General features: G+C 41.1%; 1 protein-coding gene across 2 annotated transcripts in view; it reads right to left on the bottom strand.

Moving 5' to 3' along the window:
• Window positions 1–341: 341 nt before the first annotated feature.
• ALKBH8 (alkB homolog 8, tRNA methyltransferase) overlaps window positions 342–12,552 on the bottom strand; it is a 64,617-nt gene continuing 52,406 nt past the window's right edge. For both annotated transcript variants that reach the window (XM_079787353.1, XM_079787354.1), the window contains 3 exons: window positions 11,212–11,468; window positions 4,057–4,206; window positions 342–2,081 (listed from right to left, as the gene is read on the bottom strand). In XM_079787353.1, the coding sequence (XP_079643479.1) occupies window positions 1,527–2,081; window positions 4,057–4,206; window positions 11,212–11,468 (962 nt within the window). In that variant the 3' untranslated portion in view covers window positions 342–1,526. The remainder of the gene's footprint in view (window positions 2,082–4,056; window positions 4,207–11,211; window positions 11,469–12,552) is intronic.

The raw sequence follows: 12,552 nt of genomic DNA, 5'->3' as shown, positions 1-12,552 counted from the left end.
TGGTTAAATTAGTGAATTATATTTAAGGCTACTCTTATCCTTACTGATTTTCTATGCAGTTATTCTATCAATTATTGAAATCTCCAACTATAACTGTGGATTTGTCTATTAAGCATCACTAAATGTTAGTACCAAAGCAATTTTTCTTTACGTAATCTAAGTAGTTCTACTATAAAAGCTCTGCATCCACGATTTCCCCTTCTGCGTGATTATTTGACCTACAGTAACTTTCTAACCTTGTTTCCTCCTGGAAACTTGACTACCTGGTAAGTTAATTTGGTAACTATGAAATATTTTTAGGTGAAAAATAACCCTGATTGCTCCTGGACTGGAACGAACCATGAACAAACTAAAATACCCAATAATGACAGCACAGTTTTGGCTGTAAGGGCACAATTAGGTCAGACTGACAACTCTAACTTTTGCTATTTAAATAAAGGAGCATATTTGGGTTCCCTTCAGCACCCAGATCAATGCATTAGGAATACCAATGAACTCTTGGCAAAAAACTTCAGGCAGAATTAGTAGTTACCTCAGCCCTTTAAAACTAGTCTTTTGTTGCTGGGTAACCCCCAGTCCTGTTGTGCTTTCCCCATGGCATCTATCATTATCTGGCAGTCGCATTTATGTATGTGTTTACTTTATTGTCCGTCTTCCCCTCTACAGCGTAAGCTCCATGAGGACAAGGACTTTGTTCTTTGTTGTCTGTCCACAGCTCCCCTCCCAGTACTTACAACACTAACTGCTGCACAGTAGAAGCTCAGCAAGTATTTGTTGGATGAAGCTCCTACTAATGCATCGGTATCATCTGACTAAAATTTACTGAGCACCTACTATGTGTCAAGCCCTATGCTAGTCAGGAGTGATGGCAGAGTAGTTATTGTCCATGACTGTATGAAACTAAAAAAAATCACAGATAAAATTTCAGATAACTTTCAACTAAACAGAAATTTTCTTTATTAAAGTGTATAATTTCTTCTACATGATTCTACATAATTTAATTCATTTAGTAACACTTTATAACAAAAGTTTATCTTTAAAATGCTATACACTTATCCCAGCATCCCAAATACTTCACAAACTATAATTACTTTATAAAAAAACATCCCTGTTCCTCCTAACTAATCTCCACTTTCAAACTTCTCTCAGGTGCACTCCTTTGGTACTTTACCACAAGTTTTCTCTTTAATTAAAAAGACTGCTGCCCTGGCTGGTTTGGCTCAGTGGACAGAGCGTCAGCCTGCGGACCAAAGGGTCAAGGACGCGCACCTTGGTTGCAGGCTCCTCCCCAGCTGGGCCCTGGTCGGAGCACGTGCAGGAGACAACCAATTGATGTGTTTCTCTCTCATCAATGTTTCTCTCTTGTCTTTTCCTCTGTCTTCCAATCTCCCTAAAAATCAAAGGAAAAAATATCCTCGGGTGAGGATTAACAACAGCAACAAGAAAAAAAGGCTGCTAATTTAGTCTGCTTTTTAAGAAAAAAGCTGAGCGTTTCTTTCCTGACTATGATATGGTCATTGAGATAATCAGACCTTTTGAAGAATCACACACCAGTTCCCCTGGTCATAGTAGCTTTGCAGAATGCTGACATTATTCAAGGTCTGGCAGGCCGCTTCCAATTCTCCCTCACAGAACACATGGTAGTAACGATGAAGCACAGGGCCTGGGTCATGGGTTCCTGCTGGACCAAATGGCTCCGTAGGATTTTCTTTACTTGCATTTCCCTTAAGGTGCCAGGGAACCAGTAAGTCTTGAGAAGGAAAAGAAGTCCTGTTAGTGTGAATAGGCAGCATGGAATTAGCAACTTCCCTTGAATTACATCTTCCTTTCTGAAAGTCATTAACGGAGGGGACGGAACATGCTGAATCTTGATGGCCCGTGTCAGGCATTGGCTCCGCAAACAGCTCCTGCGCTGATGGGTCACTGCTGATCTCTTGACTTCCTTGATTAGATCTGTTTTCTCTGAGATACTTAGACTTCTTGTTCTTATACTCTTGTTCCATCGCCCACACATAAATGAGTGCCTTCCCTCCAGGTCTCAAGAGTCGGGCAAGTTCTTGAAGAGCTGCCATTCTGCGCTCCTAGCAAAAAACATGCTGCCATTTATCAACCAGGAGGAGACAGAGAGAAACAAAAATATAACTGACTGTAGGACTGCTCTCAATTAAGATAAATGGCCCAGAAAACCTAACAAAATATCTTCTATAAAACAAAAAAGGGGGGAAAAAGGTAAGGGGAATTTTGTTCTGCTATTGAGTGGTTAAAAAATAGTGTTGAAGAAGGAAAAGGAAATTTTCATTTCTGTTAATAAAATAGAGGCATAGAGTGTTTTCCATTTTGTTTTGTTTTGAATTCAGCTAAGGTTTAAGGTATACTAACTAAAATTGCTGGAGACTCCAGCACAGGGTGATCTATAGAGTTACTGCTTAGGTTAGGGGAGAAATCACTGACACCCAAGAAAGGGGATTTTTTTCCTATAAAAAATATAAAACTCGCTTATTTTAAAATTAGAAATATGTGACTAATTAAAGGCATAAGTGACATACTACTACCAGTTACGTACCTTACTTTATATATATATATGTTGGTTTCAGAGAGGAAGGGAGAGGGAGAGAGATAGAAACATCAATGATGAGAGAGAATCATTCATCGGCTGCCTCCTGCATGCCCCCTACTGGGGATCAAGCCCGCAACCCAGGCATGTGCCCTTGACTGAAATCGAACCTGGGACCCTTTAGTCTGCAGGCCGATGCTCTATCCACTGAGCCAAACCAGCTAGGGCAAGTACCTTATTTTTGAAAAAAGAATAGGGAAAATAATAGAATGGGAAGGAAGTGCAATTCTGATGTCAGGGATGAGTGAGAATTGAGAAAGAAAAATGGAAACAGAAATAGAGAGGAGGCTCAGAGGCTGAGGAGAGAGTCTACTCAAGAGGCACAGAGTTCTCTTAAAATCTTACAGCTAAACTTTAAAGATGAGCAGGCTGCTGTGGACTGAGGCCGCTGGGGTCTGAAGGATCATAAGATTGCTGGGCAAAAATTTGCTCTAAAGGACAATGACTGGGTAGCTTTTGGGGAAGATCACACCCCAAAACCAAAGGCCATTGCTAACACCTTTTTTTTTTTTTTAAATATATTTTATTGATTTTTTACAGAGAGGAAGAGAGAGGGATAGAGAGTTAGAAACATCGATGAGAGAGAAACATCGATCAGCTGCCTCTTGCACACCCCCTACTGGGGATGTGCCCGCAACCAAGGTACATGCCCTTGACTGGAATCAAACCCGGGACCCCTGAGTCCGCAGGCCAATGCTCCATCCACTGAGCCAAACCGGCTTCGGCATTGCTAAATTCCTGGACTCCTGAAATGAGACCCTCACCTCCAGGTTGGCCACTCTACCTGAGAATCTACCTGCTAACACTTGCTACAAGGCCAAGGTAGCGAAGGCTGGCTTGGTAGGTGACTTTGGAAAGCTTAATGCCCTGAAGGTTCCTGTGCCAGAGGATAAATATAGTACCCTGGTGGATGGTGAAGAAAGAGGAGATGTGAAAAGTTGTGTTGAGTTTTGGTCTCTCTTAACGGCCAGGATTGAGCAATATGGGAAAGAGCTGGAGAAGATGAAGAACATAATTCCATTTGATCAAATGACCACTGAGGATTTGAAAACTAGACAAGAAGAGGCATCCCTACTGGCCTCCCAAGCCAATTGAGAATTTACAAACTTGAGTCGAGGAGAAAGTACTGGCTCTCATATACAAACTCGGACATTAAAAATAATCAGATGGTGAAAAAAATTTAAAGATGAGTAAGTCTCAAGGTAGGAAAAAGGCAGAAACATGCAGCAATAACAACATACAGTCCATTAGGCTTCTGTTTAACTAAGTACAACTCCCATGTAACTCATCTCCCTTCCACAGGCTCTCTTAACAAGTGGTGCAAAATGTGACAAGAGAATGGAAAGAAAAGAAAAGCTAATACAAGTCCCAACTAGTAAAATCAATAAACATTTCCTGCCACTTTAGTTACAAGTTCTGGGAGAGAGAAAGACCGTACTTACTGCTGTCGCAAAATGGTGAATAACAGCAATGGAGATGCAGGCATCACAAGACCCACTGCGGACTGGCACTGACAATGCATCACAGACAAAGGCCTGAAACTGCTTCTCTCGACAAATGTCCACAAGGTTTTGGCTACGATCACAGCCAATCTATAATAGAGAAAGTCACAACACCTTACTTAAATGGCATGAGAAATTAAAAGCAATGGATTTACTCCTTACTGTAAAGTTAAGAGACAGATTTCATATGGTGAAATGGTCTAAGACCATGATATTATCAATTTTTACAGCCAGTACAAAGTCAGAATATATAATTCACTGGACAGCATTTATTACCTTAACAAGTATCAAACAGAACTCAAATTAGTGAATGTAAACAAATGACTAGAATAAAAAGACAGCAGTGGGTATATGAGGCCCTAATGGATACCTAAGTGATCACCATTTAGAATCTAGATCTCTTTGTAATATCACACACTTAAAAATGAAAACTATCCCATAAACATAGACATTCAGTCTTTTGAGGGAGCTACAAATAAGAGGATCTAAGGTATCTGTCATTACTAATAAACTATACTCCGATGGTCCAGAATAGAAAATTAGCTGATTTTTTCCCCTGCTTTGTATTTACTTGTGCAATCAGAAAATAAAATCCCCAAATAATAAAAAAGTAATTTATTTCATTTTTTTAGTTATTGATTTTGTTCTGCTAAACACCTAATCCGAATATATAAAAACCCAGGGTCCGTAACATCCAAAACAACTGAAGGCTTGACCAAACACCGGATGTCAGACTGCCACCGGTGTGGGTGCATTGACCCAGCACTGACTGTTGAGAGGGCTGCGGATCAGGCCCGGAGAGAGGCCCAGAGAAGCAGGGTCTGATCCACAGCCTCTGTGGCAGCTGTTGATCAGCCATTGCCTCTCTCTTTCTCTCCAGGCTTCACCAGCAGCCACGCCTCTGTTTCTCTCTGGGCCTCCACGGGGGTTGCTGATCAGCCCCACCTCTCTGGTCAGGCCCGGAGATAGGCCCGGAGACGCTGACTGGCATAGAAACCGACCAATCAGAACCAAATCCAGGTGAACTGTGAGGAGCCAATGACTGCCTAGGAGGCGGAGCTTTTGACGCTGACTGGCATAGAAACTGACCAATGAGAACCAAATTGGCCAGCAGGAGAGGGCAGTTGGGGGCAAGATCAGGCCGGCAGGGGAAGGCAGTTAGGGGTGATCAGGCAGGCATAGGCAGTTAGGGGCAATCAGGCTGGGAGGGGAGAGCAGTTGGGGGCAATCAGGCAGGCAGGCAGAGGCAATTAGGGGCAATCAGGCAGGCAGGCAGGTGAGCGGTTAGGAGCCAGCAGTCCCAGATTGTGAGAGGGATTTCTGATTGGAGAGGGTGCAGGGTGGGCTGAGGGAACCCCCCACCCCGTGCACGAATTTCATGCTCCAGGCCACTAGTCTATATATAAGAATGAAGTGCTGAATTCATAATTTATAAAATGATATTTAATTAAACCTTTCAGTATAACCAAACCATCCCATGGGAATGACAACACTGAAGGCAGCTAGCAGCATCCTTTCATCCTCCCCAGCAGGTGAGGTCTAACATACTTAGTGCATGTTCTGTGGGAAGTGTTTCGGGGTTGGGACTGGCTCTTTTCTCTCTATTTTTGTTATTGTTGGACAGAGCTTTACAGTTTAGTACTAACAATCTTGTGTGTGCTGGTGTGGTGTGTGGAAGAGAGAGGAAGAGAGAGTGGGGGGGAGGGGGAGAGAATGCCTGAGCACATGTAAACTGAGGAAAGAATGGAAGGATTTAAGAAATTTTAAAACACTAATTAATAATTATGCCCAAATATTTCTTCTTAACCCAACCTCTACATTAGAGAAAACAGAAGTAGCCACCTCAAGTTTCTAGTTCTTCACTTGAATTTGTGATATAGTATTCGGGTTCCCTCAATCCTTCATAGAATAAAGAATATGAATCTTCATGTCAAAGCAATTCTTACTGAGTTAAATCACACTGCCATAAGAGTCATACTTAATATGAATATGCTCAATATCTAAATGGCATTAAACAGCTACTTACTCTAACTCAGAGCTGCATTCGTTTCTGAGGTATAATACTAGGTACCAAGCTAAAGTATAGCAATTTCCCTTGGATGTTTTAAGATGAAAAAGTACTAAGGGCCCATTAATGACAACAGTGGCATGATTCCAACTAATGGCTCCCTTTACCAGTGTAAGATATATAACTGGCTTATTACTTTTATTTACTTCCATCCATATTTTGTGCCGCTGAGCCAATAGTCACATCACCAAGGTAACACTACTACCCCAGTAACATGTACATTAGATTTTGGTGCTTGCTAGCTTTTGTGACAATAAAATTCAGTTCATGGGAACAGAAGTTTCTAGTATGCCCAATTCTGACAGATGGCTGTACTTTGCTAAAAGTCAAACAGGAAGAAATCCAACTTGCCTATAAAACAAGTCCCCAGGGATAGAGCTGCATAGTTACTCAAAGGAGGAAAGTTACTATTGAGAACCACAGATAAAACAGAACTAGAAGAACAGCAGCCAAACAAAATCAGAGAAAATGTCCTTTCTCTTCACCCCTTTTCGCCAACAGGAGAGCAGGGGCAATTTTAGTCGTAAAGCACCAGGTCTACTGAAGGTCCACTGACTGATGACCTGGCCATGCCTGGCTCTGGGCTTTCATCTCCCACTTATTTTATTTTTATTTATTTCAGAGAGGAATGATGAAAGAGAATCATTGATTGGCTGCCTTCTGCATGTCCCCTACTGGGGATTGAGCCCACAACCTGGGCATGTGCCCTTGACCCAAGTCGAACCCAGGACCATTCCAGTCTGTAGGCCGACGTTCTATCCACTGAGCCAAACTGGCTAGGGCCATCTCCCACTTATTTTAACTGAGTCTTCCATATACAATAGTTAAAGCTTTGCTATTTTCTTCTCTTCCCTGTTTTTAAATTACAAGTTTTGTTTTTTGTTTTTTTTTACCAAGGACAATACCAGGTACTTTAACACGTTAAGTGCCATGTCAGTCACCGGTGACTGACACTATACTTTCCATCCGGACCTCGTCAGTCATTGGTGCCGCCAGCAAAATGGTGAAATTGGATATCGCGGGCTAAAGGAAAACAGGCTTGGCACTTAACGTGTTAAATCTCCCTAATAATACTGTATAATGTCAACAACAGGACAGAAAATGTCCTATTTAATTATTTATTTAAAAATATTTTTTTCAGAGAGGAAGGGAGAGAAACAGAGAGATAGAAACATCGATGAGAGAGAATCATTGATTGGCTGCCTTCTGCACACCCCCTACTGGGAGGTGGAGATCGAGCCCACAACCTGGGCATGTGCCCTTAGTCAGAATTGAACCTGGGACCCTTTAGTCCACAGGCTGACGCTCTATCCACTGAACCAAACCGGCTAGGGCAAAAATGTCTTATTTACAAATATTCACAGATATAATAAGACTCACACTTCTGTGTGTTGGATGGAGATCAATGACATAAAAACTCAGAGAGATAGGCTTTAAATGGATAATTATACTCCTATATAATTTATGTAAAACATAGACATGTAATTCTGAAAATACAGGTAAAAATCCTATATAATAAAAGCCTAATATGCAAATCAACCGAACAGCGGAATGATCTGTCGCTATGACGTGCACTGACCACCAGGGGACAGACACTCAACGCAGGAGCTGCCCCCTGGTGGTCAGTGCGCTCTCACAGGGGGAGCGCCACTCAGCCAGAAGCCGGGCTCACAGCTGGCAAGCGCAGTGGCGGTGGTGGGAGACTCTCCTGCCTCCGTGGCAGCGCTAAGGAGCAGCAAGCTGAGCGGTAAGGAGGAAGGGGTCCCAGACTGAGAGAGGGCACAGGCCGGGCTGAGAGACCCACAACCCCTAGTGCACAAATTTTGTGCATGGGGCCTCTAGTGAAAAGATAATTAACCGAGTAATCAAAGGTGCAAACTAAAAAAGTTTCCATTTCTCTCCCATCAAAGTATAAAAACATTTAAAACCTAGGTGATAACAATGTGATAAGAATTACTCTCATAAAGTGTTGGTGACAATACAAATTGGCTCACCCAATTTTAAAAAGCAATTTGGCAACCATTTTTAAAGGAAGATAAAAAATCTTCACAACTTTCAACTCAGTAATTATTCTTCTAAAAATTTATCCTAAGAAAACAATCCAAAATATGGAGAAAGCTATACAGGCTAGTATAATTGCCTTTTACTGAATACCATTATGTATTAAAGCAGTTTCTTTGTAGTAATGTACTAATCCTCATAACACACTTTGAGTTAGGTTTTATTACCACCATATTACAGATGCGGAGACGTCATCTCAAAGAACGCAAGTACTTTGTTCCAAGTTGAACAGTAGTTAAGTGGTAGAGCAGGAATTTAAACCTAAGTCTTTCTCACTCCAAAAATCCATATTCTTCCTTTTTGTCACATTCATTTTCTGAATTGTCGCTATATTATTTTTATTCCTTAAAAGTTATATTTTTAAACTATTAACAAATATGCAATTATAGGAAATCAGACTGGTAGCCTAAAGTATAGAGAAAAATGCAAAGACAGTAAAGTACAGTAAAAAGAGCATACTAAAATACAGATTTAATTCTGGCTTTAGCAATAGCTGGCTGAACCACACAGGAAAGCTATTTAATTATCTGAGAGCCTCTTTTTCCTCATCATAAAAATACCTACTTCTCAGGGTTAATATGAGAATCAAATAAAAATGATGTATAATATTTCACCAACCATAAAAGTGCTATGCAAATGTTAGTTATTATTAGTATATGAAGAAGGGGTGGCCCCAAACCCTGTCCTGCGGTCTAGATATGAAGAGAAATCCATGAACCCAAAGGTTCCTTACTCTGAGTGAAGGCCCACCCATTTGCGGTTGTCGCATCTCCTTCAAGGTTGCAGAGCACAGCACTGTGCATATTGCGATTTCATGTAAGAAACTGAAGATAAACTTCATTCAACAATTAACAAATAGGCTTCTGTTATTTGCTGAGTAAGTGGATAGTAAAACAGACACGATTCCTGTCAATCTGAGGTCACAGCCTGCGTGTTCTCTGTCACCACAGCTAGCCTTTAGTCTGTCTTGGCACAGCGCCATGGAGTATGGCCTTGGGAGTCGGAGACGATTTTCTAATATTTGTCCTGATACCATTTAACCTTGGGCATGTCAAACCTGAACATCAGTTTTCCTACCTGTAGAATGGAGGCAGTAACACCAACCTCAGGGACTATCTATGTGAGAAAACACAGCACAGCACTAGCACACAGCAGGTACTTGACATTGTTAACTTCCTTTCTGTCCTTTCCTTTACTGGGGTAGTCAACAATTAAAACACACACACACAAGCACACAACAGAAATGTACAATATTAACATATCTCCAATTCTTACAATTATAAATAGATTCCTGACATTATTATTATGTTTGTAATGTCAACTATTTACAGCAACCAAGAAAGTCCATACCACATATTAAGTAACTGTCTAAGAAACACATTTGGACTGAATGTGTTTTGAGATCAATGCACAGAAAAAATCACTTAGAGGATGAGGCGGATTACAGACATCTCATCTATTATGGGTGCTACTATAAAGGGAGTAAGTGCCTTGAAAGTATAAAATCTTTGCTTATAAAATTTATCTCTGAAAATAAAGCCAAAAGTTAGTTAGATAGAAATGAAGGGTAACTGAGGAAGTCTAAAAAAGAAATGGTTCTTAGTCAGAATGTAAAAATTTTGAATTAAAGAGAAGAGTAAGTAAGCTCAGGCATGGTTGAGATCAGATAAGAACAAATTCAACACATATACTTCTTACAGAAATGGAAAGCAGTTCATCAAACTATTTCCATGAAAGCCCAACCTGGTATTTTAAAAATGCATTGTTAAAGAAATCTTACCTAATAAAAGAGAAACATGCAAATTAACCATCACTTCGCTACGCCCACAGCCAATCAGAGTGAGTATGCAAATTAACCCAACAAAGATGGAGGTTAATTTGTATACGCAGGCGTGGAGCAGCCGGGAGAGGCATGATACCTGCTATGAGGGGAAGGGGGGTGGCAGAGGGAACTACTGGAGCCGTGCTTCGGACAGAAGGGAGGACTTGCTGGCTTCCCCAGACTTGCAGGCTCCGGGCGGGCCGGGAGCGGGGACATGCCGGCTCCTGGGTGGCCAGGGAACGGGGACTTGCCGGCTCCCAGGCGGGCTGGGAGTGGGGACATGTTGCCTCCCTGGTGGCCAGGGAGCGGGGACTTGATAGCTCCCGGGCGGCTGGGAGTGAAGCCCCGGGAAAGAAGGCCTATTCTTGCACGAATATCGTGCAATGGGCCTCTAGTTATATATAAAGTAAATTTGTAATTTTTTCGATTCTATGATTATCCTACATTTGAATACCCAGAATGACTGTCTCAGGTCACATCCCCTGAATATCAAATGCACATATTTTCACATTTGAAGATGGCTGTTCAAAATACTCAGGTATTATGGCTACATCCAAGTTGAAGCCTCAGCAGCTTAAAAAAGCAGGCTTCATGCCCTGGTTGATTTGGTTTTGTGGTCAGTGTCCACCCTCAGGCGGGTTCAATCCCTGGACAAGGTCACATACCTCAGTTGCAGGTTCGAGCCCCAATTGGGGCACATGTGGGAGGCAACCAATCAATGCATCTCTCTTGCAGGAGGTAACCAATTGATCTCTGTCTCTCACTCTCTCTCTCACCCCTCTTCTCCACCCCCTCTTTCCTACCTTCCACTCTCTAAATATCAATGGGAAAAATATCCTCAGGTGAGGATTAAAAAATAAACAAGATTCCCTTTTATCATAAACAATTCAATTTCTGGTAAAATAAAAATGAGAACTACAAACAGACAAGCAGGCTCCAGGAACAATAGACAGAAAGGAATACATGAAGTAGGAAGTTCTCCCTGCACCAGAGCATTGTTGCAAATACTCATGTATACTCTTCTCTGTGAGGACTGGTTATAATTTTTCTGCAACCTAAAAAAAAATCATTGTATCACGGGGAAGAAGGTGATAATATCCTTACAAATAAAGTGGAAAGAAAGCCAGAAGCAACAATTACTTGCCATATATAACTCCTTATTTACGCCAAGATACTTTCCATTTCCACATCCAACATCGGCCACTAAGGAACCACTTGGCAAGGCTTTCAAAAACTCCACAATGTGTGGCCAAGGAGTATGTCTCGTGCTGCTGAAGTGCCCAGCGATCTCTTCATACACTTGATGGACATATTTTTGCTCCAACTGCGAGGCTTCTTTATCACTCTCTGGAAATGATGGAGGAGGTTCCTTCATTTGGCTGTCACAGACCAAAGGGTAACCTAATGAAAAAATAAGGTAATATAAACCGTTTCTTTTTATCCAAATGATTCATAAGATTTTTATGCTTCCTTAAAAGAAAAAAGCAAATCAGTTCAAATTTGGTGACAAGGGATAAGAAGCCTCTGATTTATCAGTTAAAAAACAAGGAAGAAAACCCATTTGCAACAAGACATGACTGCAATTCTGCATGTCTTAAAATGAAGATGCCTATTTCACCTTTGGATTGAGGGTCCTCATTCAGGAAAGCATCTTGATGGGCCAGGCCTAAGCAGAAGATATTTAGCTACATTAACAAGATTTAGGGTGAAAGTGATAGGAGTTCTGGGGGCACTAAGACTCTTAGAAGAATGAAATCTAGAAGCAAAATGCCATTAGGTAATAATCACAAATATTTAATAAACACTATCTGAAGCAGTTTATATATGTCTCGTCTCAATTTTCACACTATAAAATAGGTACTATTACACCCATTTTATAGATGAGAAGCTGAAGCACAGAATGTTAAATAATAATCCCAAAGTGACAAAGACAGTAGGTCATAGAGCCAGGATTTGAACCCAGGCAGTGGAGACTCTATAGAGTCCATATTCTAAATGACTACACTTCTTCAATAGAATCGCCTTCTTCAATAGAATGAGCAAAACCAAGAAGAGGACGTGACAGAGGAAATTTAGGATATAATGTCTCAAATTAATTTTGAAGTTGTCTCCTGTCCTCTGCAATAGTCTAATACTCATTTTAAATCCTTGCCCATTCTGTACTATGATATAATTCTCCTTTGTCTTCAGCCAAAGTTTGTGATACTCATCTTTTTAAGAGTAGTATTCTAGAGAGTGAAAGAAGGAGACAAGACTAAGACAATAATTAGAAATAGCATTGGACTACAGCACTGATGGCTTTAGAAATCTTCCCTTGATATAACTAGCATATGCCAAACCTTGAGAAAGCCTAAAATGGGGATGGGAGCATCTAGTCCTTACCAATGTGTAAAGTGAAGCTCTAAACATTTTAAGTGGACATTTAAGAAAAGGGTGGCCCCAGAAGGCTTGAGGACTCCAAAACATATATGTGGAAACAGATAGG

The sequence above is a fragment of the Cnephaeus nilssonii genome, assembly GCF_951640355.1.
Source record: "Cnephaeus nilssonii genome assembly, chromosome: 13".
Lineage (NCBI taxonomy): Eukaryota > Metazoa > Chordata > Mammalia > Chiroptera > Vespertilionidae > Cnephaeus > Cnephaeus nilssonii.
Note: the sequence above shows the minus strand (reverse complement) of the source record. Positions and strands in the feature narration are given on the sequence as shown.